Raw genomic sequence first — 24,050 nt, 5'->3', positions numbered from 1 at the left:
CAAGCTGATCTCAATCCGGACCGACTTACGAACCACTCGCGGATTGAGGAAAATATTCTTGAGGAGCGTATGAGGGTTAAGACAATGAGTCTGTGAAATGTAAAACTAATCAACATTACAGCATTTACATTAAGCTACTAGTAGCTAGGGGTTTGCGCCGCTTAAGGATGTATCACACTGCACAAAATAGTGATTGATGTATCTCCTAGAACCGCTGCGCCCGACGGTAGGTTAAACATCATACCTATACCACTCCCTATGTCATTGAAAGAAAACATCTTAAGATGTAAATTTATGTTATCTACATATTTCATAGCGTATTCCAAAATGAAACATTTTCATAAGGTATTCCAAACAGAAACATTTCCCTAGAGTTTGATATACGGCAAACAAATTCAACAATTTATTTCCTGATGCGTGCACTCAACAGCAAGTTAACATAACAATGACAAACATAAATTCATCCGAGCTCGATCCTGATTGGTCGGGTCACCGAACCGTAACAGGCGATCAACCGTAACCAAAGGTATATAAACCCAAAATTTGGAACAGTAGATCATTCGAGATCCTGACGCTGCAGCGGCAACATGGAGTTCTTCAGGTCTTTCCTCCGTGCGCTAGGACTACTGGAACCTGCCAAGTTGGATTTCATTTCTGAACTCCCGCCGGAGATATCCCAGCTGATTCTACGCAAGTTGGAGCCTAAGTCTCTGCTTTGCGCTGCTCAAGTGTCACGGAAATGGTTAAATGTCTGTAGGGCAGACAAGATCCTAAGACAAACCGCTAGGCATCATAAGCAACGTGCAATGCGGATAATGAATGAACGGTTTCTAGGGGAAGCTGTGGATGAGCCGAGAACGATTGTACAGAGGGATCTAATAATTCCTGCACAGGTAAGAAGAGTTGTTCCTTCCGTCAGAACCAAAACTGGAGTGGTTCGAAAAATTCCTCGAAATCCAGTGCAGAGTGTGGCGAGCGTGGGTTCAATAACTTCGAGGCGTAGTAGATGTATTAGAATGTAAGATGTTAGTCAATTTTATCTTGACGTGCTCTTATGAGTGAATTGACTAGTTGTTAGGATAATGTAGTCTAAGTAAGTACATATAATCCATTGTTTGACCACAAGAAAATCTTGTTATAATTTTCCCCTATATGTATAATTGACTGATGTCCAAGTGTGGACAGTATTGTTTGAAAAATCTAACTACTGCTTCCCATAAGCGATGCAGGATATTTTTCGTTGAATATATTAATAATATGTTTATATTTAAGATATAATATATTTTCGTCATTTTCTAAAGTCCATGACCAATGATTCTTTACTAGATCCTTTAACAGCCTTCAATCGTTAGCCAATAATGTATTACTAAACGTAATGTATTAGTAATGTGTTTGCAAAAGTTCGTACCCTATTTGGGATAAATAACAGTTTTATTAATCAATTATATAGTCTGTAACTCTGTTTTCTATCATTGTCTCCGAACATTTTACAACCTGTGATTTCGTTTTCCGTAGAAGTTGCAGGTTTAGTTTCAGACAAGTTCACGAGGTAAATTGAGTATGAGCTTTTGCAATCATCCAATATATGAAATAGTGCATGTTAAATTGAAGTGCTTCAGTTTAACAGAGTGTCTGTGATCAGAAACAGGGATCTTGGAAAAATCCGATCCTATAACATCAAATAATCTTTCATTACAAATGACGTACTACATTGCTGCAATTCGTTGAAATATGTTTAAATAAATCATGAGAGCTTTTGATACTTGTTCTCGAACCTTCTTTTTTCGGCGCCCAATCTAGATCGCCTTTGTTACCAAAATTTTACCGTGACAATCGATTTTTTGCAATATTTCGTAATCATATAACACAAGTGTAACGTGTATCATTTACAGAAAATTTTTTTTTTCGAAATTTCGTATTCATAATCGGCGGGGGTCATTTATTTTGTGTCCATTTAAAGGTTCCGTAAACACAGTTCTTTGGCGCGCGCGAAATTTCATAATCGTAATTGTGGTCCCTTTTTTTTAATCAATTTTAATAAAAATTAACCTAACCTGGATTTTATTTTTTCCTTACAGATGTCAATCCAAACTATATGAAACATTGAAACCGCACTCTTAAATCTAACCGTTTAACACTATTCCTATCCGCACGCAGCCTAAAATCTAAATCCTTAATTGCTAAATTAACCTATTCTATGCCATTTTTCACTACTTGTTGTCGCTCGACACCGCAAATTTATATGGCGACCTTCGGGAGAGGTTCCTGATCCCGCCTGCACCTTTGACTTTGACCTTGACCTTGAAAATCTGAAAAAGGTTTCCAAGACCTTTGGCTTTGTCAGAATTTTCAAAGTCAAAGGCACCTCCACTCTGACCTCGGGATAGAGATCCTAATGCCCTCGCGACTCCAAATACATACAGAACATTTCTAATTTTTGAGAAACGCTATACGCCCTTCGGATGAACTCGGAGGCGCTCCTAGCCTATGAGGCTCAATACCTCTTCCCGAGCTCTTTCAAATGACACCCTACTCAGGGGTGGTAGGAACAAAATACTAAACTTTGCGCCTGTCCTCCAACAGAAATTTCCTCTCTTTTTAGTTCAGAACTGTTATTGACTCTGATTCCCTCAAAACTCCCGGTATGACCTAGCGGGGCGGGGGGTTTTGTCGGCCTCGGGGCAATCTAAACTAATTTCCCCTCTCCGCGGGGTGGGGGGTGTCAGGGAACATCAATACAAAAAAGAAGTTTTTTTCGACGTTTGAGTTTACAAAGTCTGGACTTCTATCTAATGTACCATCTTTATCGCACTAGTGGCTGCTAGCTTCGTTCCGTCTCTGTCCTAACCATAAGATCCGAAATTTGTTCGAAATTGAGGAATTTAGTTTCCCTAACCGGTGTGGCGGTCCCTTAATTTCCTCCGTTGCTGTTACGCAATTTCCGCGCGGTTTTTAGAAATATAGCGTTGGGTTCAAGCTGATCTCAATCCGGACCGACTTACGAACCACTCGCGGATTGAGGAAAATATTCTTGAGGAGCGTAGGAGGGTTAAGACAATGAGTCTCTGAAATGTAAAACTAATCAACATTACAGCATTTACATTAAGCTACTAGTAGCTAGGGGTTTGCGCCGCTTAAGGATGTATCACACTGCACAAAATAGTGATTGATGTATCTCTTAGAACCGCTGCGCCCGACGGTAGGTTAAACATCATACCTATACCACTCCCTATGTCATTGAAAGAAAACATCTTAAGATGTAAATTTATGTTATCTACATATTTCATGGCGTATTCCAAAATGAAACATTTTCATAAGGTATTCCAAACAGAAACATTTCCCTAGAGTTTGATATACGGCAAACAAATTCAACAATTTATTTCCTGATGCGTGCACTCAACAGCAAGTTAACATAACAATGACAAACATAAATTCATCCGAGCTCGATCCTGATTGGTCGGGTCACCGATCCGGAACAGGCGATCAACCGTAACCAAGGGTATATAAACCCAAAATTTGGAACAGTAGATCATTCGAGATCCTGACGCTGCAGCGGCAACATGGAGTTCTTCAGGTCTTTCCTCCGTGCGCTAGGACTACTGGAACCTGCCAAGTTGGATTTCATTTCTGCACTCCCGCCGGAGATATCCCAGCTGACTCTACGCAAGTTGGAGCCTAAGTCTCTGCTTTGCGCTGTGCAAGTGTCACGGAAATGGTTAAATGTCTGTAGGGCAGACAAGATCCTAAGACAAACCGCTAGACATCATAAGCAACGTGCAATGCGGATAATGAATGAACGTTTTCTAGGGGAAGTTGTGGATGAGCCGAGAACGATTGTACAGAGGGATCTAATAATTCCTGCACAGGTGAGAAGAGTTGTTCCTTCCGTCAGAACCAAAACTGGAGTGGTTCGAAAAATTCCTCGAAATCCAGTGCAGAGTGTGGCGAGCGTGGGTTCAATAACTTCGAGGCGTAGTAGATGTATTAGAATGTAAGATGTTAGTCAATTTTATCTTGACGTGCTCTTATGAGTGAATTGACTAGTTGTTAGGATAATGTAGTCTAAGTAAGTACATATAATCCATTGTTTGACCACAAGAAAATCTTGTTATAATTTTCCCCTATATGTATAATTGACTGATGTCCAAGTGTGGACAGTATTGTTTGAAAAATCTAACTACTGCTTCCCATAAGCGATGCAGGATATTTTTCGTTGAATATATTAATAATATGTTTATATTTAAGATATAATATATTTTCGTCATTTTCTAAAGTCCATGATCAATGATTCTTTACTAGATCCTTTAACAGCCTTCAATCGTTAGCCAATAATGTATTACTAAACGTAATGTATTAGTAATGTGTTTGCAAAAGTTCGTACCCTATTTGGGATAAATAACAGTTTTATTAATCAATTATATAGTCTGTAACTCTGTTTTCTATCATTGTCTCCGAACATTTTACAACCTGTGATTTCCTTTTCCGTAGAAGTTGCACGTATAGTTTCAGACAAGTTCACGAGGTAAATTGAGTATGAGCTTTTGCAATCATTCAATATATGAAATAGTGCATGTTAAATTGAAGTGCTTCAGTTTAACAGAGTGTCTGTGATCAGAAACAGGGATCTTGGAAAAATCCGATCCTATAACATCAAATAATCTTTCATTACAAATGACGTACTACATTGCTGCAATTCGTTGAAATATGTTTAAATAAATCATAAGAGCTTTTGATACTTCTTCTCGAACCTTCTTTTTTCGGCGCCCAATCTAGATCGCCTTTGTTACCAAAATTTTATCGTGACAATCGATTTTTTGCAATATTTCGTAATCATATAACACAAGTGAAACGCGTATCATTTACAGAAAAATTTTTTTTTCGAAATTTCGTATTCATAATCAGCGGGGGTCATTTATTTTGTGTCCATTTAAAGGTTCCGTACACAGTTCTTTGGCGCGCGCGAAATTTCATAATCGTAATTGTGGTCCCTTTTTTTTATAATCAATTTTAATAAAAATTAACCTAACCTGAATTTTATTTTTTCCTTACAGATGTCAATCCAAACTATATGAAACATTGAAACCGCACTCTTAAATCTAACCGTTTAACACTATTCCTATCCGCACGCAGCCTAAAATCTAAATCCTTAATTGCTAAATTAACCTATTCTATGCCATTTTTCACTACTTGTTGTCGCTCGACACCGCAAATTTATATGGCGACCTTCGGGAGAGGTTCCTGATCCCGCCTGCACCTTTGACTTTGACCTTGACCTTGAAAATCTGAAAAAGGTTTCCAAGACCTTTGGCTTTGTCAGAATTTTCAAAGTCAAAGGCACCTCCACTCTGACCTCGGGATAGAGATCCTAATGTCCTCGCGACTCCAAATACATACAGAACTTTTCTAATTTATGAGAAACGCTATACGCCCTTCGGATGAACTCGGAGGCGCTCCTAGCCTATGAGGCTCAATACCTCTTCCCGAGCTCTTTCAAATGACACCCTACTCAGGGGTGGTAGGAACAAAATACTAAACTTTGCGCCTGTCCTCCAACAGGAATTTCCTCTCTTTTTAGTTCAGAACTGTTATTGACTCTGATTCCCTCAAAACTCCCGGTATGACCTAGCGGGTCGGGGGTTTTTGTCGGCCTCGGGGCAATCTAAACTAATTTCCCCTCTCCGCGGGGGGGGGGGGGTGTCAGGGAACATCAATATAAAAAAGAAGTTTTTTTCGACGTTTGAGTTTACAAAGTCTGGACTTCTATCTAATGTACCATCTTTATCGCACTAGTGGCTGCTAGCTTCGTTCCGTCTCTGTCCTAACCATAAGATCCGAAATTTGTTCGAAATTGAGGAATTTAGTTTCCCTAACCGGTGTGGCGGCCCCTTAATTTCCTCCGTTGCTGTTACGCAATTTCCGCGCGGTTTTTAGAAATATAGCGTTGGGCTCAAGCTGATCTCAATCCGGACCGACTTACGAACCACTCGCGGATTGAGGAAAATATTCTTGAGGAGCGTAGGAGGGTTAAGACAATGAGTCTCTGAAATGTAAAACTAATCAACATTACAGCATTTACATTAAGCTACTAGTAGCTAGGGGTTTGCGCCGCTTAAGGATGTATCACACTGCACAAAATAGTGATTGATGTATCTCTTAGAACCGCTGCGCCCGACGGTAGGTTAAACATCATACCTATACCACTCCCTATGTCATTGAAAGAAAACATCTTAAGATGTAAATTTATGTTATCTACATATTTCATGGCGTATTCCAAAATGAAACATTTTCATAAGGTATTCCAAACAGAAACATTTCCCTAGAGTTTGATATACGGCAAACAAATTCAACAATTTATTTCCTGATGCGTGCACTCAACAGCAAGTTAACATAACAATGACAAACATAAATTCATCCGAGCTCGATCCTGATTGGTCGGGTCACCGATCCGGAACAGGCGATCAACCGTAACCAAAGGTATATAAACCCAAAATTTGGAACAGTAGATCATTCGAGATCCTGACGCTGCAGCGGCAACATGGAGTTCTTCAGGTCTTTCCTCCGTGCGCTAGGACTACTGGAACCTGCCAAGTTGGATTTCATTTCTGAACTCCCGCCGGAGATATCCCAGCTGATTCTACGCTAGTTGGAGCCTAAGTCTCTGCTTTGCGCTGCTCAAGTGTCACGGAAATGGTTAAATGTCTGTAGGGCAGACAAGATCCTAAGACAAACCGCTAGGCATCATAAGCAACGTGCAATGCGGATAATGAATGAACGTTTTCTAGGGGAAGCTGTGGATGAGCCGAGAACGATTGTACAGAGGGATCTAATAATTCCTGCACAGGTGAGAAGAGTTGTTCCTTCCGTCAGAACCAAAACTGGAGTGGTTCGAAAAATTCCTCGAAATCCAGTGCAGAGTGTGGCGAGCGTGGGTTCAATAACTTCGAGGCGTAGTAGATGTATTAGAATGTAAGATGTTAGTCAATTTTATCTTGACGTGCTCTTATGAGTGAATTGACTAGTTGTTAGGATAATGTAGTCTAAGTAAGTACATATAATCCATTGTTTGGCCACAAGAAAATCTTGTTATAATTTTCCCCTATATGTATAATTGACTGATGTCCAAGTGTGGACAGTATTGTTTGAAAAATCTAACTACTGCTTCCCATAAGCGATGCAGGATATTTTTCGTTGAATATATTAATAATATGTTTATATTTAAGATATAATATATTTTCGTCATTTTCTAAAGTCCATGACCAATGATTCTTTACTAGATCCTTTAACAGCCTTCAATCGTTAGCCAATAATGTATTACTAAACGTAATGTATTAGTAATGTGTTTGCAAAAGTTCGTACCCTATTTGGGATAAATAACAGTTTTATTAATCAATTATATAGTCTGTAACTCTGTTTTCTATAATTGTCTCCGAACATTTTACAACCTGTGATTTCCTTTTCCGTAGAAGTTGCACGTATAGTTTCAGACAAGTTCACGAGGTAAATTGAGTATGAGCTTTTGCAATCATCCAATATATGAAATAGTGCATGTTAAATTGAAGTGCTTCAGTTTAACAGAGTGTCTGTGATCAGAAACAGGGATCTTGGAAAAATCCGATCCTATAACATCAAATAATCTTTCATTACAAATGACGTACTACATTGCTGCAATTCGTTGAAATATGTTTAAATAAATCATGAGAGCTTTTGATACTTCTTCTCGAACCTTCTTTTTTCGGCGCCCAATCTAGATCGCCTTTGTTACCAAAATTTTATCGTGACAATCGATTTTTTGCAATATTTCGTAATCATATAACACAAGTGTAACGCGTATCATTTACAGAAAAATTTTTTTTTCGAAATTTCGTATTCATAATCGGCGGGGGTCATTTATTTTGTGTCCATTTAAAGGTTCCGTACACAGTTCTATGGCGCGCGCGAAATTTCATAATCGTAATTGTGGTCCCTTTTTTTTATAATCAATTTTAATAAAAATTAACCTAACCTGGATTTTATTTTTTCCTTACAGATGTCAATCCAAACTATATGAAACATTGAAACCGCACTCTTAAATCTAACCGTTTAACACTATTCCTATCCGCACGCAGCCTAAAATCTAAATCCTTAATTGCTAAATTAACCTATTCTATGCCATTTTTCACTACTTGTTGTCGCTCGACACCGCAAATTTATATGGCGACCTTCGGGAGAGGTTCCTGATCCCGCCTGCACCTTTGACTTTGACCTTGACCTTGAAAATCTGAAAAAGGTTTCCAAGACCTTTGGCTTTGTCAGAATTTTCAAAGTCAAAGGCACCTCCACTCTGACCTCGGGATAGAGATCCTAATGCCCTCGCGACTCCAAATACATACAGAACTTTTCTAATTTATGAGAAACGCTATACGCCCTTCGGATGAACTCGGAGGCGCTCCTAGCCTATGAGGCTCAATACCTCTTCCCGAGCTCTTTCAAATGACACCCTACTCAGGGGTGGTAGGAACAAAATACTAAACTTTGCGCCTGTCCTCCAACAGGAATTTCCTCTCTTTTTAGTTCAGAACTGTTATTGACTCTGATTCCCTCAAAACTCCCGGTATGACCTAGCGGGTCGGGGGTTTTTGTCGGCCTCGGGGCAATCTAAACTAATTTCCCCTCTCCGCGGGGGGGGGGGTGTCAGGGAACATCAATATAAAAAAGAAGGTTTTTTCGACGTTTGAGTTTACAAAGTCTGGACTTCTATCTAATGTACCATCTTTATCGCACTAGTGGCTGCTAGCTTCGTTCCGTCTCTGTCCTAACCATAAGATCCGAAATTTGTTCGAAATTGAGGAATTTAGTTTCCCTAACCGGTGTGGCGGCCCCTTAATTTCCTCCGTTGCTGTTACGCAATTTCCGCGCGGGTTTTAGAAATATAGCGTTGGGCTCAAGGTGATCTCAATCCGGACCGACTTACGTACCACTCGCGGATTGAGGAAAATATTCTTGAGGAGCGTAGGAGGGTTAAGACAATGAGTCTCTGAAATGTAAAACTAATCAACATTACAGCATTTACATTAGCTACTAGTAGCTAGGGGTTTGCGCCGCTTAAGGATGTATCACACTGCACAAAATAGTGATTGATGTATCTCTTAGAGCCGCTGCGCCCGACGGTAGGTTAAACATCATACCTATACCACTCCCTATGTCATTGAAAGAAAACATCTTAAGATGTAAATTTATGTTATCTACATATTTCATGGCGTATTCCAAAATGAAACATTTTCATAAGGTATTCCAAACAGAAACATTTCCCTAGAGTTTGATATACGGCAAACAAATTCAACAATTTATTTCCTGATGCGTGCACTCAACAGCAAGTTAACATAACAATGACAAACATAAATTCATCCGAGCTCGATCCTGATTGGTCGGGTCACCGATCCGGAACAGGCGATCAACCGTAACCAAGGGTATATAAACCCAAAATTTGGAACAGTAGATCATTCGAGATCCTGACGCTGCAGCGGCAACATGGAGTTCTTCAGGTCTTTCCTCCGTGCGCTAGGACTACTGGAACCTGCCAAGTTGGATTTCATTTCTGAACTCCCGCCGGAGATATCCCAGCTGATTCTACGCTAGTTGGAGCCTAAGTCTCTGCTTTGCGCTGCTCAAGTGTCACGGAAATGGTTAAATGTCTGTAGGGCAGACAAGATCCTAAGACAAACCGCTAGGCATCATAAGCAACGTGCAATGCGGATAATGAATGAACGTTTTCTAGGGGAAGCTGTGGATGAGCCGAGAACGATCGTACAGAGGGATCTAATAATTCCTGCACAGGTGAGAAGAGTTGTTCCTTTCGTCAGAACCAAAACTGGAGTGGTTCGAAAAATTCCTCGAAATCCAGTGCAGAGTGTGGCGAGCGTGGGTTCAATAACTTCGAGGCGTAGTAGATGTATTAGAATGTAAGATGTTAGTCAATTTTATCTTGACGTGCTCTTATGAGTGAATTGACTAGTTGTTAGGATAATGTAGTCTAAGTAAGTACATATAATCCATTGTTTGACCACAAGAAAATCTTGTTATAATTTTCCCCTATATGTATAATTGACTGATGTCCAAGTGTGGACAGTATTTTAAAAAAAATCTAACTACTGCTTCCCATAAGCGATGCAGGATATTTTTCGTTGAATATATTAATAATATGTTTATATTTAAGATATAATATATTTTCGTCATTTTCTAAAGTCCATGACCAATGATTCTTTACTAGATCCTTTAACAGCCTTCAATCGTTAGCCAATAATGTATTACTAAACGTAATGTATTAGTAATGTGTTTGCAAAAGTTCGTACCCTATTTGGGATAAATAACAGTTTTATTAATCAATTATATAGTCTGTAACTCTGTTTTCTATCATTGTCTCCGAACATTTTACAACCTGTGATTTCCTTTTCCGTAGAGGTTGCACGTTTAGTTTCAGACAAGTTCACGAGGTAAATTGAGTATGAGCTTTTGCAATCATCCAATATATGAAATAGTGCATGTTAAATTGAAGTGCTTCAGTTTAACAGAGTGTCTGTGATCAGAAACAGGGATCTTGGAAAAATCCGATCCTATAACATCAAATAATCTTTCATTACAAATGACGTACTACATTGCTGTAATTCGTTGAAATATGTTTAAATAAATCATGAGAGCTTTTGATACTTGTTCTCGAACCTTCTTTTTTCGGCGCCCAATCTAGATCGCCTTTGTTACCAAAATTTTACCGTGACAATCGATTTTTTGCAATATTTCGTAATCATATAACACAAGTGTAACGCGTATCATTTACAGAAAAATTTTTTTTTCGAAATTTCGTATTCATAATCGGCGGGGGTCATTTATTTTGTGTCCATTTAAAGGTTCCATAAACACAGTTCTTTGGCGCGCGCGAAATTTCATAATCGTAATTGTGGTCCCTTTTTTTTATAATCAATTTTAATAAAAATTAACCTAACCTGGATTTTATTTTTTCCTTACAGATGTCAATCCAAACTATATGAAACATTGAAACCGCAGTCTTAAATCTAACCGTTTAACACTATTCCTATCCGCACGCAGCCTAAAAAACCTAAATCCTTAATTGCTAAATTAACCTATTCTATGCCACTTTTCACTACTTTTTGTCGCTCGACACCGCAAATTTATATGGCGACCTTCGGGGCAGGTTCCTGATCCCGCCTGCACCTTTGACCTTGACCTTGACCTTGAAAATCTGAAAAAGGTTTCCAAGACCTTTGGCTTTGTCAGAATTTTCAAAGTCAAAGGCACCTCCACTCTGACCTTGGGATGGAGATCCTAATGCCCTCGCGACTCCAAATATATACAGAACTTTTCTAATTTACGAGAAACGCTATACGCCCTTCGGATGACCTCGGAGGCGCTCCTAGCCTATGAGGGTCAATACCTCTTCCCGAGCTCTTTCAAATGACACCCTAATCGGGGGTGGTAGGAACAAAATACTAAACTTTGCGCCTGTCCTCCACCAGAATTTCCTCTCTTTTTAGTTCAGAACTGTGATTGACTCTGATTCCCTCAAAACTCCCGGTATGACCTAGCTGGTCGGGGGGTTTTGTCGGCCTCGGGGCAATCTAAACTAATTTCCCCTCTCCGCGGGGGTGGGGGTGTCAGGGAACATCAATATAAAAAAGAAGTTTTTTTCGACGTTTGAGTTTACAAAGTCTGGATTTCTGTCTAATGTACCATCTTTATCGCACTAGCGGTAGCTAGCCTCGTTCCGTCTCTGTCCTAAGCATAAGATCCGAAATTTGTTCGAAATTGAGGAATTTAGTTTCCCTAACCGGTGTGGCGGCCCCTTAATTTCTTCCGTTGCTGTTACGCAATATCCGCGCGGTTTTGAGAAATCTAGCGTTGGGCTCAAGCTGATCTCAATCTTACGAACCACTCGCGGATTGAGGAAAATATTCTTGAGGAGCGTATGAGGGTTAATACAATGTGTCTCTGATATGTAAAACTAATCAACATAACAGCATTTACATTAAGCTACTAGTGGCCAGGGGTTCGCGCCGCTTAGGGATGTATCACACTGCACAAAATAGTGATTGATGTATCTCCTAGAACCGCTCCGTCCGACGGTGGGTTAAACATCATACCTATACCACACCCTATGTCATTGAAAGAAAACATCTTACGATGTAAATTTATTTTATCTACATATTTCATGGCGTATTCCAAAATGAAACATTTTCATAAGGTATTCCAAACAGAAACATTTCCCTAGAGTTTGATATACGGCAAACAAATTCAACGATTTATTTGCTGATGCGTGCACTCAACAGCAAGTTAACATAACAATGATAAACTTAAATTCATCCGAGCTCGATCCTGATTGGTCGGGTCACTGAACCGGAACAGGCGATCAACCGTAACCAAGGGTATATAAACCCAAAATTTGGTACAGTAGATCATTCGAGATCCTGACGCTGCAGCGGCAACATGGAGTTCTTCAGGTCCGGATTGAGATCAGCTTGAGCTCAACGCTAGATTTCTAAAAACCGCGCGGAAATTGCGTAACAGCAACGAAGGAAATTAAGGGTCCGCCACACCGGTTAGCGAAACTAAATTCCTCCATTTCGAACAAATTCCGGATCTTATGCTTAGGACAGAGACGGAACGAGGCTAGCTACCGCTAGTGCGATAAAGATGGTACATTAGATAGAAGTCCAGACTTTGTAAACTCAAACATCGAAAAAACTTCTTTTTTATATTGATGTTCCCTGACACCCCCCCCCCTGGGGAGAGGGGAAATTAGTTTAGGTTGCCCCGAGGCCGACAACACCCCCCGACCCGCTAGGTAATACGGGGGTTTTGAGGGAATCAGAGGCAATCACAGTTCTGAACTAAAAAGAGAGGAAATTCTGGTGGAGGACAGGCGCAAAGTTTAGTATTTTGTTCCTACCACCCCCGAGTAGGATGACATTTGAAAGAGCTCGCGAAGAGGGATTGAGCCACATAGGCTAGTAGCGCCTCCGAGGTCATCCGAAGGGCGCATAGCGTTTCTCGTAAATTAGAAAAGTTCTGTATGTATTTGGAGTCGCGTGGGCCTTAGGATCTCGATCCCGAGGTCAGAGTGAACGCGCCTTTGACTTTGAAAATTCTGACAAAGCCAAAGGTCTTGGAAACCTTTTTCAGATTTTCAAGGTCAAGGTCAAGGTCAAATGTGCAGGCGGGATCAGGAACCTGCCCCGAAGGTCGCCATATAAATTTGCGGTGTCGAGCGACAAAAAGTAGTGAAAAATGGCATAGAATAGGTTAATTTAGCAATTAAGGATTTAGGTTTTTTAGGCTGCGTGCGGATAGGAATAGTGTTAAACGGTTAGATATAAGAGTGCGGTTTCAATGTTTCATATAGTTTGGATTGACATCTGTAAGGAAAAAATAAAATCCAGGTTAGGTTAATTTTTATTAAAATTGATTATAAAAAAAAGGGACCACAATTACGATTATGAAATTTCGCGCGCGCCAAAGAACTGTGTTTACGGAACCTTTAAATGGACACAAAATAAATGACCCCCGCCGATTATGAATACGAAATTTCGAAAAAAAAATTTTTCTGTAAATGATACGCGTTACACTTGTGTTATATGATTACGAAATATTGCAAAAAATCGATTCTCACGATAAAATTTTGGTAACAAAGGCGATCTCGATTGGGCGCCGAAAAAAGAAGGTTCGAGAAGGAGTATCAAAACCTCTCATGATTTATTTAAACATATTTCAACGAATTGCAGCAATTTATTACGTCATTTGTAATGAAAGATTATTTGATGTTATAGGATCGGATTTTTCCAAGATCCCCGTTTCTGATCACAGACACTCTGTTAAACTGAAGCACTTCAATTTAACATGCACTATTTCATATATTGGATGATGGCAAAAGCTCATACTCAATTTACCTCGTGAACTTGTCTGAAAATAAACGTGCAACTTCTACGGAAATGGAAATCACAGGTTGTAAAATGTTCGGAGACAATTATAGAAAACAGAGTTACAGACTATATAATTGATTAATAAAACTGTTATTTATCCCAAATAGGGTACGAACTTTTGCACACACATTACTAATACATTACATTTAGTAATACATTATTGGCTAACGATGGAAGGCTGTTAAAGGATCTAGTAAAGAATCATTGGTCATGGACTTTAGAAAATGACGAAAAGATATTATATCTTAAATATAAACATATTATTAATATATACAACGAAAAATATCCTGCATCGCTTATGGGAAGCAGTAGTTAGACTTTTAAAAAAATACTGTCCACACTTGGTGTTCGAGATTGGCGCGCGCGAGCGCCATGATGCCCGACGATCTCGGCCGGTCGACAGCGAATCACGACGCGCCCCGCGTGATTTCGCTTGAATGCGATAAAACGGCGTCTGCCATCGAGGCTCGCGCGGGCGAAAGGCCAAGAACGTGATTGGCTAAATCCAGTCTCGATTCTTCTGGAATGTTCTCGAATGCCCAACCGGAATCATCGGAGCATGACGAACTTCCAGAAGGATCGAGACAATAAAAGTGAGAGAGCACCACCGCGCTCTCTCTCTCTTTGCGACAAACAGCTCAGCTGATCATTACGCAACAAGTGTCAAACCACAGTATATTTTCATTGTTATTTTTCAATCGTTTATTAGTTCTTTCAACATCTGACAATCTTTGTGAACAATAGTGCAAAATACAATTGATTTATTGTAGATCCGACTCCTTTCCATTTAATTCAACATTCAGTCCACTCGTCTCACTTTCAAATCGTACCGTTACACTCATACATTCATCCGCAATAGTTCTCCTCAACTCTTTCTCTTAGAGATCACTTTTCGGTCACACACGCAAAGCCTTTCATTCCTTCGCATTCTCTCAAATCTGATCGAACAAGATCAGACATTGCACATTTTTGGTCCTTCGAGCCGGATACTCCACGTGTCTGGCACCTTCCTTCCAAGGATCTGCAACTTAAAGTCTAGTGTGGTGGTGAATCGGTGAATCTCGTGCTAGAAATCCATTCAGCGAATCAGCCGCATCCTATAATGGATCTCTCGTCCGATGATCTGCTCCACAAACAAAGACTAATTGGAGGAAAAATCACTCGCCTCATGGACAATTTTAAAAAATCAGTTCCACAAGCAAAGATGACTGAAAGCGATGTTGACACCAGGCTAGAACTCCTTGAAGATTACTGGACACGATTTCAAGAGAACCATGATCTGTTAACGTACCGTCACAAAGCTGCGATCAAGGACAGCGACTACGTCAAGACTGACATGGCTGATGCCGTAGAGGAGGCCTATTTGACGCAGAAGAGCCGGCTTCGCGATTTGGCTAAGGTATTTAGCAAAACCAGAGACGGAAGGACAAACCAGAGTCACGAAGATGTTTCAGGATCCGGATCATCTTCAATCCCGCGTATGCCGCTACCACAATTCAGTGGAGAATATGTAGACTGGCCCTCGTTCAAGGATCGGTTTCTCTCCATGATCGATCGTAAGAAAGGGCTGACTGAGGTAGACAAGCTCCACTACTTGAAGGGCTGTCTCCAGGATCAGGCTGTAGACCTCATAAAGGACCTGCCAACCACCAACGAGAATTATACCAAAGCGTGGAACATACTCATGGAGCACTATGAAAATAAACGCATTCTCGTCCGATCCTGTCTCGATAAGTTGGCAGCGCTCCCCAAGATGAGGGAGAGCTCGGTGCAAGAAATGACCCAAATACAGAAGGGAGTCTCCACCGTCGTCAACACCATGGAAGGGCTAGGAAGACCCATAGATCAAACTGCTGACTGGTTTGTGCATTCCATAGTCAATTTATTTGACCCTACTACCAGGGATAAGTGGGAGGAAAGCGTTACCGTTAACAGTGATCCACCTTCCTATACAACATTGACGAACTTCATGATCAGGCGGCTCCAGATGATGCAGGCTTCACCGAGGCCGTCAGGTTCAGATTCGAGTCAAGCCAAATTCACCAAATCTCGATCAGGTCCGAGTTTCAGCAGAGCTAAACCTACAACCAAAACAGCTCGGATCAATCATGCAGAAAGGAAACAACAGCAGATTACTTGCGTGATATGCTCAAAGGATCACTACCTTATGCATTGCTCGACGTACAAGGAAAGCTCACCTGAAGACCGGAAATCCATTGTGGAAAAACACCAGCTATGCAGGAACTGTCTTGGCAATCACACCACTGCTACTTGTCCATCGAAAAGGGGCTGTTTCAAGTGCGGAGAACGGCACCATACGACGATCCATGGGGCAATCAAGGACGTCTCCACGCCCGAAAGGACAACCCACCATGCACAGGATTGCCGTAACAGAACGGGTGAAGTATTGTTAGCCACTGCAATGATACATGTTTCAGATCGTTTCGGCCGACGTCAAACAGTCAGAGCGCTCATCGATCAGGGATCCGAGATAACGATGATAAGCGAAGGACTAGCACAAAGGCTCCAACTACCTCGCACTGCAGCTACAGTTGACATTTTTGGAGTCGGAGGACAACAGCTCGCTAAAGCTCGTGGCAGAGTGACGCTTGACATCTCGGCCTGCAAGAGGGACGATCCCATCAAGGTCACGGCAGTGATCTTGTCCAGACTCTCAACGTACACTCACGGCAGGGCCAAACTGAATCAAGAATGGGTACACTTGAGAGGGTTGCAACTGGCGGATCCTTCACCAGGAAACGAGGCACCCATTGAGGTCTTGATAGGTGCCGATGTCTACCCTGCAGTGATAAAGGAGGGTGTTAAAAGGGGAGCTCTGAATCAGCCAGTTGGTCAACTCACCATATTCGGTTGGATCATCACTGGGATGACAGGAACATCGTCCAGCTCGATGCACGCACAAGTGCATCAGACAACCACTGGTGACAGCCTGAGCTCGCTCGTACGAAGATTTTGGGAGCAGGAGGATCTCTCAGATGCAGCCTCGCCATGGACAGCAGATGAGCAAGAGTGCGAACACCATTACGCAACCACTCACTCACGTACACTAGAAGGTCGATACCAGGTGAGACTTCCCTTTAAAACTCACGTAGCTATCACTTCTGGTTCAAGATCAGCAGCTTGGCATTCGCTCAGAAGGATGGAGCTGCGGTTCAGCAAGGACAAGGAGTTCAAGGACCAGTATTGCGATTTCTTGAACCAATACAGTCAACTTGGTCACATGTCCCTGGTAGAAGGATCCTCAAATGAGAACCAGACTCACTACCTTCCACATCACGGGGTCCTGAAACCAAGTAGCATCACAACCAAATTGAGAGTGGTCTTTAACGGTTCGTGGTCGGAGCCAGCACAACCGTCTCTCAATGATACTCTCCATGTGGGCCCGAACCTGCTGCCTGCACTCTCTGACGTCATCCTAAGATGGCGTAAACACCAATACGTTGTAACAGCCGATGTTACTAAAATGTACAGGCAGATATTCGTACATCCAGATGACCGAGACGTACAACGCATCCTCTGGAGACATGCTGAAAGTCAACCAGTACGTGAGTATCGACTGAACACAGTTACTTACGGACTCTCGTGTGCTCCATATCTAGCTGTGCGTACACTGCGTCAACTGGCGGAAGATGGAGGCTCACAGTTTCCCAAGGGTGCACTGGCCATCAAACGGGATGCATATGTCGATGACATCCTCACTGGAGCTGATACAATCACAGCATTGAAGGAAACTGCCGATCAACTTCAACAGCTGTGCATGGCGGGCGGCTTTCCTCTCCAAAAGTGGGCGTCAAACGTAACCGATTTGCAACAGGTCACTAAGGAGAAGGTCGAGGGTCCATCTACGCAGTCAACATTGCTCATAAGCAAAGAGGAAGAGCGCAAAACATGGACAGACTGCACTCATACTGCCCTTGGACTACACTGGTCACCGCACAAAGACACATTCCAATACTCCATCACCGATGCCGAAGTACAACCTCCAACCAAACGCAGCATTGTGTCAAAGACAGCACAATTATTTGATCCGCTAGGATGGTTGACACCTGTCATAGTGCGCTCTAAAATAGCCATTCAATCAACATGGCTACTAGGACTTGAATGGGACACTCCCCTTCCTTCGGGGCTGGCTGACGACTGGACATCATTCTGCGCTGAACTGAAGCTTCTCGAAAGGGTGAGAATACCTCGCCCTCTGTCTTGCAGCGCACATCCCACGCAGAGGGAAATGCATGGCTTTGCTGACGCTTCAGAACGAGCCTATGCGGCAGTCCTCTATCTGAGGACGAAAGAGGAAGATGAGCAGTGGAAGGTCACACTGATCACGGCGAAAAGCAAGGTGGCGCCATTAAAACAGGTCTCCTTACCACGCTTGGAACTCTGTGCAGCACATCTCCTCGCACGATTAGCACAGAAAACCGCCACAACACTGGAATTCACCAACACCACGATGCACTTATGGTCGGATTCCACAGTTGCCCTCGGATGGATTCAGGCACATCCAAGCAGGTGGAAAACCTATGTAGCGAACAGAGTGGCGGACATCCAGCGCAGAGTTCCCGAGGCACAATGGCACCATGTAGCTGGCGTTGAAAACCCAGCTGACTGCGCCTCTCGAGGGCTCTCACCGTCTCAACTGCTGCACTTGTCGTTGTGGTGGACGGGCCCCGAATTCCTTCAGCATACTGAGCACTTTGCTGCAACGCAACCGGACAACCATGATCAGTTACCAGAAGAAAGGGGACCAACAGTTGCTGCTGTCAATAAATCAGAAAGGAATGGCGAGGACAATGACATCTTGACGAGATTCTCGTCATATACAAAACTGTTACGGGTCACCGCATGGTGTTTACGGTGGCTCAGAAGGCGACGCAACACTTCACCAGCCACAACCAGCACCAACCCCTCCAGCAATGGTCATTCCTCAGCCCTGTCAGCAACAGAAATCGATGAGGCTGAGAAAACCTGGATTCAGCTAGTCCAGAAAACCTACTTTAAGGAGGAAATGAGAATGTTAGCTGCGGGAACAAGCGTACAGTCAAGGAGCATTCTCTCACCTCTGTCAGCTGTAATTAGTAGCGACAATTTGCTACGAGTCGGAGGTCGCCTGAGAAAGGCCCATCTAAATCCAGATGAAGCACACCCTATCATCCTGCCTCCTGATTCCCTCTTTACAGAACTTTACACTGTTCACAGCCATCTCAAGACGTTGCATGGAGGAGTGCAAGCCACGCTAGGAGCCATACGTCAAAGGTTCTGGATTCCAAAGGGGCGGTCAAGGGTCAAGGCAGCGATCCGTAGATGCGTTACTTGTCTGAGATGGCGGGCGGAACCAGGTCGACAATTGATGGGTCAATTGCCAGAGCACCGAGTCACTCCGGCTCGACCATTCCATTCGACCGGAGTGGACTACGCAGGCCCCATCTGGTTGCGGACATCACCTGGGCGTGGCCACAAGGCAACCAAGGCCTTCTTCGCCGTCTTCATTTGTATGGTAACCAAGGCCGTGCATCTTGAAGTGGTGTCCAGCTATTCGTCCGAGGCATTCCTGGCTGCCTTCCGGCGGTTCATCTCGCGGCGAGGTCACTGTGCCCACTTGTACAGTGACTGTGGTACGAACTTCCTGGGAGCAGATCGGGAGTTGCGCCGCTTGTTCACCGCCAGCTGCCTCGAAAACAGAAACATCAGAGATGAGATGGGCAACCTCCGTACTCAGTGGCATTTCAACCCACCAGCTGCGCCTCATTTCGGTGGATTGTGGGAGGCCGCAGTCAAGTCGACCAAACATCACCTTCGGCGAACAGTAGGGGAGGCTCGCCTCACGTATGAGGAGATGTCGACTCTCCTCTCTCAAATCGAGGCCTGCCTCAATTCAAGGCCACTAGCTGCTCTTTCTGATGATCCGTCAGACTTAACAGCATTAACCCCAGGGCATTTTCTTGTAGGCACCGCCTTGAATGCACTTCCGGAACCGTCACTGGTGGATCAGGAAGTCAACCGGCTGACACGATGGCAGCTGGTAACCCATATGCGAGATCACTTTTGGTTGAGGTGGCAACGAGAGTACTTGCATGGACTCACCACTCGATCAAAATGGCGCCGCCCACAGGAGAACATCATGCCTGGTCGTCTGTGTATCATCTCAGGAGAAACAACACCACCATCTCAATGGCCACTTGCTCGAGTGAAGGAAGTGCATCCAGGAAGCGATGGGAAAGTCCGTGTCGTGAAAGCAGTCACTGCAACCTCCGAGTTCGTACGACCGATACACAAACTAATTGTGTTGCCGATTGACGCGAACGATCGATGACCGCATCGATTCACCATGACACGCGGTCAAGTCATTCGCTTCCCTGATTTACTACAACTGCGTAGTACGCGTAGTACGAGTACGATTCACTTCGCGCAAGCGCAGCTCATTCATAAAGCAAGCCGTGACGTCACACTTAACCTTTCTCGCGATCATCCTAACCACTGCGTGTTCGCGATAATCTTCTATCATTCATCAATTCATTATACGCTTTATGCATTGTATACTTCAATTGTCACACTGTATTCCATTATTTCGTTGAAATCCGCACATTATTAATTTTCTTACACTCGCGGAAATTCGACAAGTCGAGGCGGGCGGCATGTTCGAGATTGGCGCGCGCGAGCGCCATGATGCCCGACGATCTCGGCCGGTCGACAGCGAATCACGACGCGCCCCGCGTGATTTCGCTTGAATGCGATAAAACGGCGTCTGCCATCGAGGCTCGCGCGGGCGAAAGGCCAAGAACGTGATTGGCTAAATCCAGTCTCGATTCTTCTGGAATGTTCTCGAATGCCCAACCGGAATCATCGGAGCATGACGAACTTCCAGAAGGATCGAGACAATAAAAGTGAGAGAGCACCACCGCGCTCTCTCTCTCTTTGCGACAAACAGCTCAGCTGATCATTACGCAACAAGTGTCAAACCACAGTATATTTTCATTGTTATTTTTCAATCGTTTATTAGTTCTTTCAACATCTGACAATCTTTGTGAACAATAGTGCAAAATACAATTGATTTATTGTAGATCCGACTCCTTTCCATTTAATTCAACATTCAGTCCACTCGTCTCACTTTCAAATCGTACCGTTACACTCATACATTCATCCGCAATAGTTCTCCTCAACTCTTTCTCTTAGAGATCACTTTTCGGTCACACACGCAAAGCCTTTCATTCCTTCGCATTCTCTCAAATCTGATCGAACAAGATCAGACATTGCACACTTGGACATCAGTCAATTATACATATAGGGGAAAATTATAACAAGATTTTCTTGTGGTCAAACAATGGATTATATGTACTTACTTAGACTACATTATCCGAACAACTAGTCAATTCACTCAATAGAGCACGTCAAGATAAAATTGACTAACATCTTACATTCTAATACATCTACTACGCCTCGACGTTATTGAACCCACGCTCGCCACACTCTGCACTGGATTTCGAGGAATTTTTCGAACCACTCCAGTTTTGGTTCTGACGAAAGGAACAACTCTTCTCACCTGTGCAGGAAGTATAAGATCCCTCTGTACAATCGTTCTCGGCTCATCCACAGCTTCCCCTAGAAAACGTTCATTCATTATCCGCATTGCACGTTGCTGATGATGCCTAGCGGTTTGTCTTAGGATCTTGTCTGCCCTACAGACATTTAACCATTTCCGTGACACTTGAGCAGCGCAAAGCAGAGACTTAGGCTCCAACTTGCGTAGAATCAACTGGGATACCTCCGGCGGGAGTTCAGAAATGAAATCCACCTTGGCAGGTACCAGTAGTCCTAGCGCACGGAGGAAAGACCTGAAGAACTCCATGTTGCCGCTGCAGCGTCAGGATCTCGAATGATCTACTGTTCCAAATTTTGGGTTTATATACCATTGGTTACGGTTGATCGCCTGTTCCGGTTCAGTGACCCGACCAATCAGGATCGAGCTCGGATGAATTTATGTTTATCATTGGTATGTTAACTTGGCGTTGAGTGCACGCATCAGCAAATAAATCGTTGAATTTGTTTGCCGTATCTCAAACTCTGGGGAAATGTTTCTGTTTGGAATACCTTATGAAAATGTTTCATTTTAGAATACGCCATGAAATATGTAGATAACATAAATTTACATCTTAACATGTTGTCTCTCAATGACATAGGGAGTGGTATAGGTATGATGTTTAACCTACCGTCGGGCGCAGCAGTTCTAGGAGATACATCAATCACTATTTTGTGCAGAGTGATACATCCTTAAGCGGCGCAAACCCCTAGCTACTAGTAGCTTAATGTAAATGCTGTAATGTTGATTAGTTTTACATTTCAGAGACTCATTGTATTAACCCTCATACGCTCCTGAAGAATATTTTCTTCAATCCGCGAGTTGCTCGGAAGTCGGTCCGGATTGAGATCAGCTTGAGCCCAACTCTAGATTTCTAAAAACCGCGCGGAAATTGCGTAACAGCAACGGAGGAAATTATGGGGCCGCCACACCGGTTAGGGAAACTAAATTCCTCCATTTCGAACAAATTCCGGATCTTATGCTTAGGACAGAGACGGAACGAGGCTAGCTACCGCTAGTGCGATAAAGATGGTACATTAGATAGAAGTCCAGACTTTGTAAACTCAAACATCGAAAAAACTTCTTTTTTATATTGATGTTCCCTGACACCCCCCCCCCCTGGGGAGAGGGGAAATTAGTTTAGGTTGCCCCGAGGCCGACAACACCCCCCGACCCGCTAGGTAATACGGGGGTTTTGAGGGAATCAGAGGCAATCACAGTTCTGAACTAAAAAGAGAGGAAATTCTGGTGGAGGACAGGCGCAAAGTTTAGTATTTTGTTCCTACCACCCCCGAGTAGGATGACATTTGAAAGAGCTCGCGAAGAGGGATTGAGCCACATAGGCTAGTAGCGCCTCCGAGGTCATCCGAAGGGCGCATAGCGTTTCTCGTAAATTAGAAAAGTTCTGTATGTATTTGGAGTCGCGTGGGCCTTAGGATCTCGATCCCGAGGTCAGAGTGAACGCGCCTTTGACTTTGAAAATTCTGACAAAGCCAAAGGTCTTAAAAATCTTTTTCAGATTTTCAAGGTCAAGGTCAAGGTCAAAGGCGCAGGCGGGATCAGGAACCTCCCCCGAAGGTCGCCATATAAATTTGCGGTGTCGAGAGACAAAAAGTAGTGAAAAATGGCATAGAATAGGTTAATTTAGCAATTAAGGATTTAGGTTTTTTAGGCTGCGTGCGGATAGGAATAGTGTTAAACGGGTAGATTTAAGAGTGCGGTTTCATTGTTTTATATTGTTACGTCCCGGGTCGGAAAAGATCCGACAACATGGTTGTCCCTAATTTATATGGCGACCTTCGGGAGAGGTTCCTGATCCCGCCTGCACCTTTGACTTTGACCTTGACCTTGAAAATCTGAAAAAGGTTTCCAAGACCTTTGGCTTTGTCAGAATTTTCAAAGTCAAAGGCACCTCCACTCTGACCTCGGGATAGAGATCCTAATGCCCTCGCGACTCCAAATACATACAGAACTTTTCTAATTTATGAGAAACGCTATACGCCCTTCGGATGAACTCGGAGGCGCTCCTAGCCTATGAGGCTCAATACCTCTTCCCGAGCTCTTTCAAATGACACCCTACTCAGGGGTGGTAGGAACAAAATACTAAACTTTGCGCCTGTCCTCCAACAGGAATTTCCTCTCTTTTTAGTTCAGAACTGTTATTGACTCTGATTCCCTCAAAACTCCCGGTATGACCTAGCGGGTCGGGGGTTTTTGTCGGCCTCGGGGCAATCTAAACTAATTTCCCCTCTCCGCGGGGGGGGGGGGTGTCAGGGAACATCAATATAAAAAAGAAGTTTTTTTCGACGTTTGAGTTTACAAAGTCTGGACTTCTATCTAATGTACCATCTTTATCGCACTAGTGGCTGCTAGCTTCGTTCCGTCTCTGTCCTAACCATAAGATCCGAAATTTGTTCGAAATTGAGGAATTTAGTTTCCCTAACCGGTGTGGCGGCCCCTTAATTTCCTCCGTTGCTGTTACGCAATTT

At 43.0% G+C, this 24,050-nt stretch overlaps 1 protein-coding gene across 1 annotated transcript; it reads left to right on the top strand.

Moving 5' to 3' along the window:
* Positions 1–15,171: 15,171 nt before the first annotated feature.
* On the top strand, positions 15,172–20,298 carry LOC143219382 (uncharacterized). The gene has a single exon (XM_076445396.1). The coding sequence runs from the start codon at positions 15,172–15,174 to the stop codon at positions 20,296–20,298; it is 5,127 nt and encodes a 1,708-aa protein (XP_076301511.1).
* Positions 20,299–24,050: the final 3,752 nt, after the last annotated feature.

Source organism: Lasioglossum baleicum, unplaced genomic scaffold (assembly GCF_051020765.1).
Source record: "Lasioglossum baleicum unplaced genomic scaffold, iyLasBale1 scaffold0027, whole genome shotgun sequence".
Taxonomy (NCBI): Eukaryota; Metazoa; Arthropoda; class Insecta; order Hymenoptera; family Halictidae; genus Lasioglossum; species Lasioglossum baleicum.
This window is presented reverse-complemented; position numbering and strand designations above follow the sequence as displayed.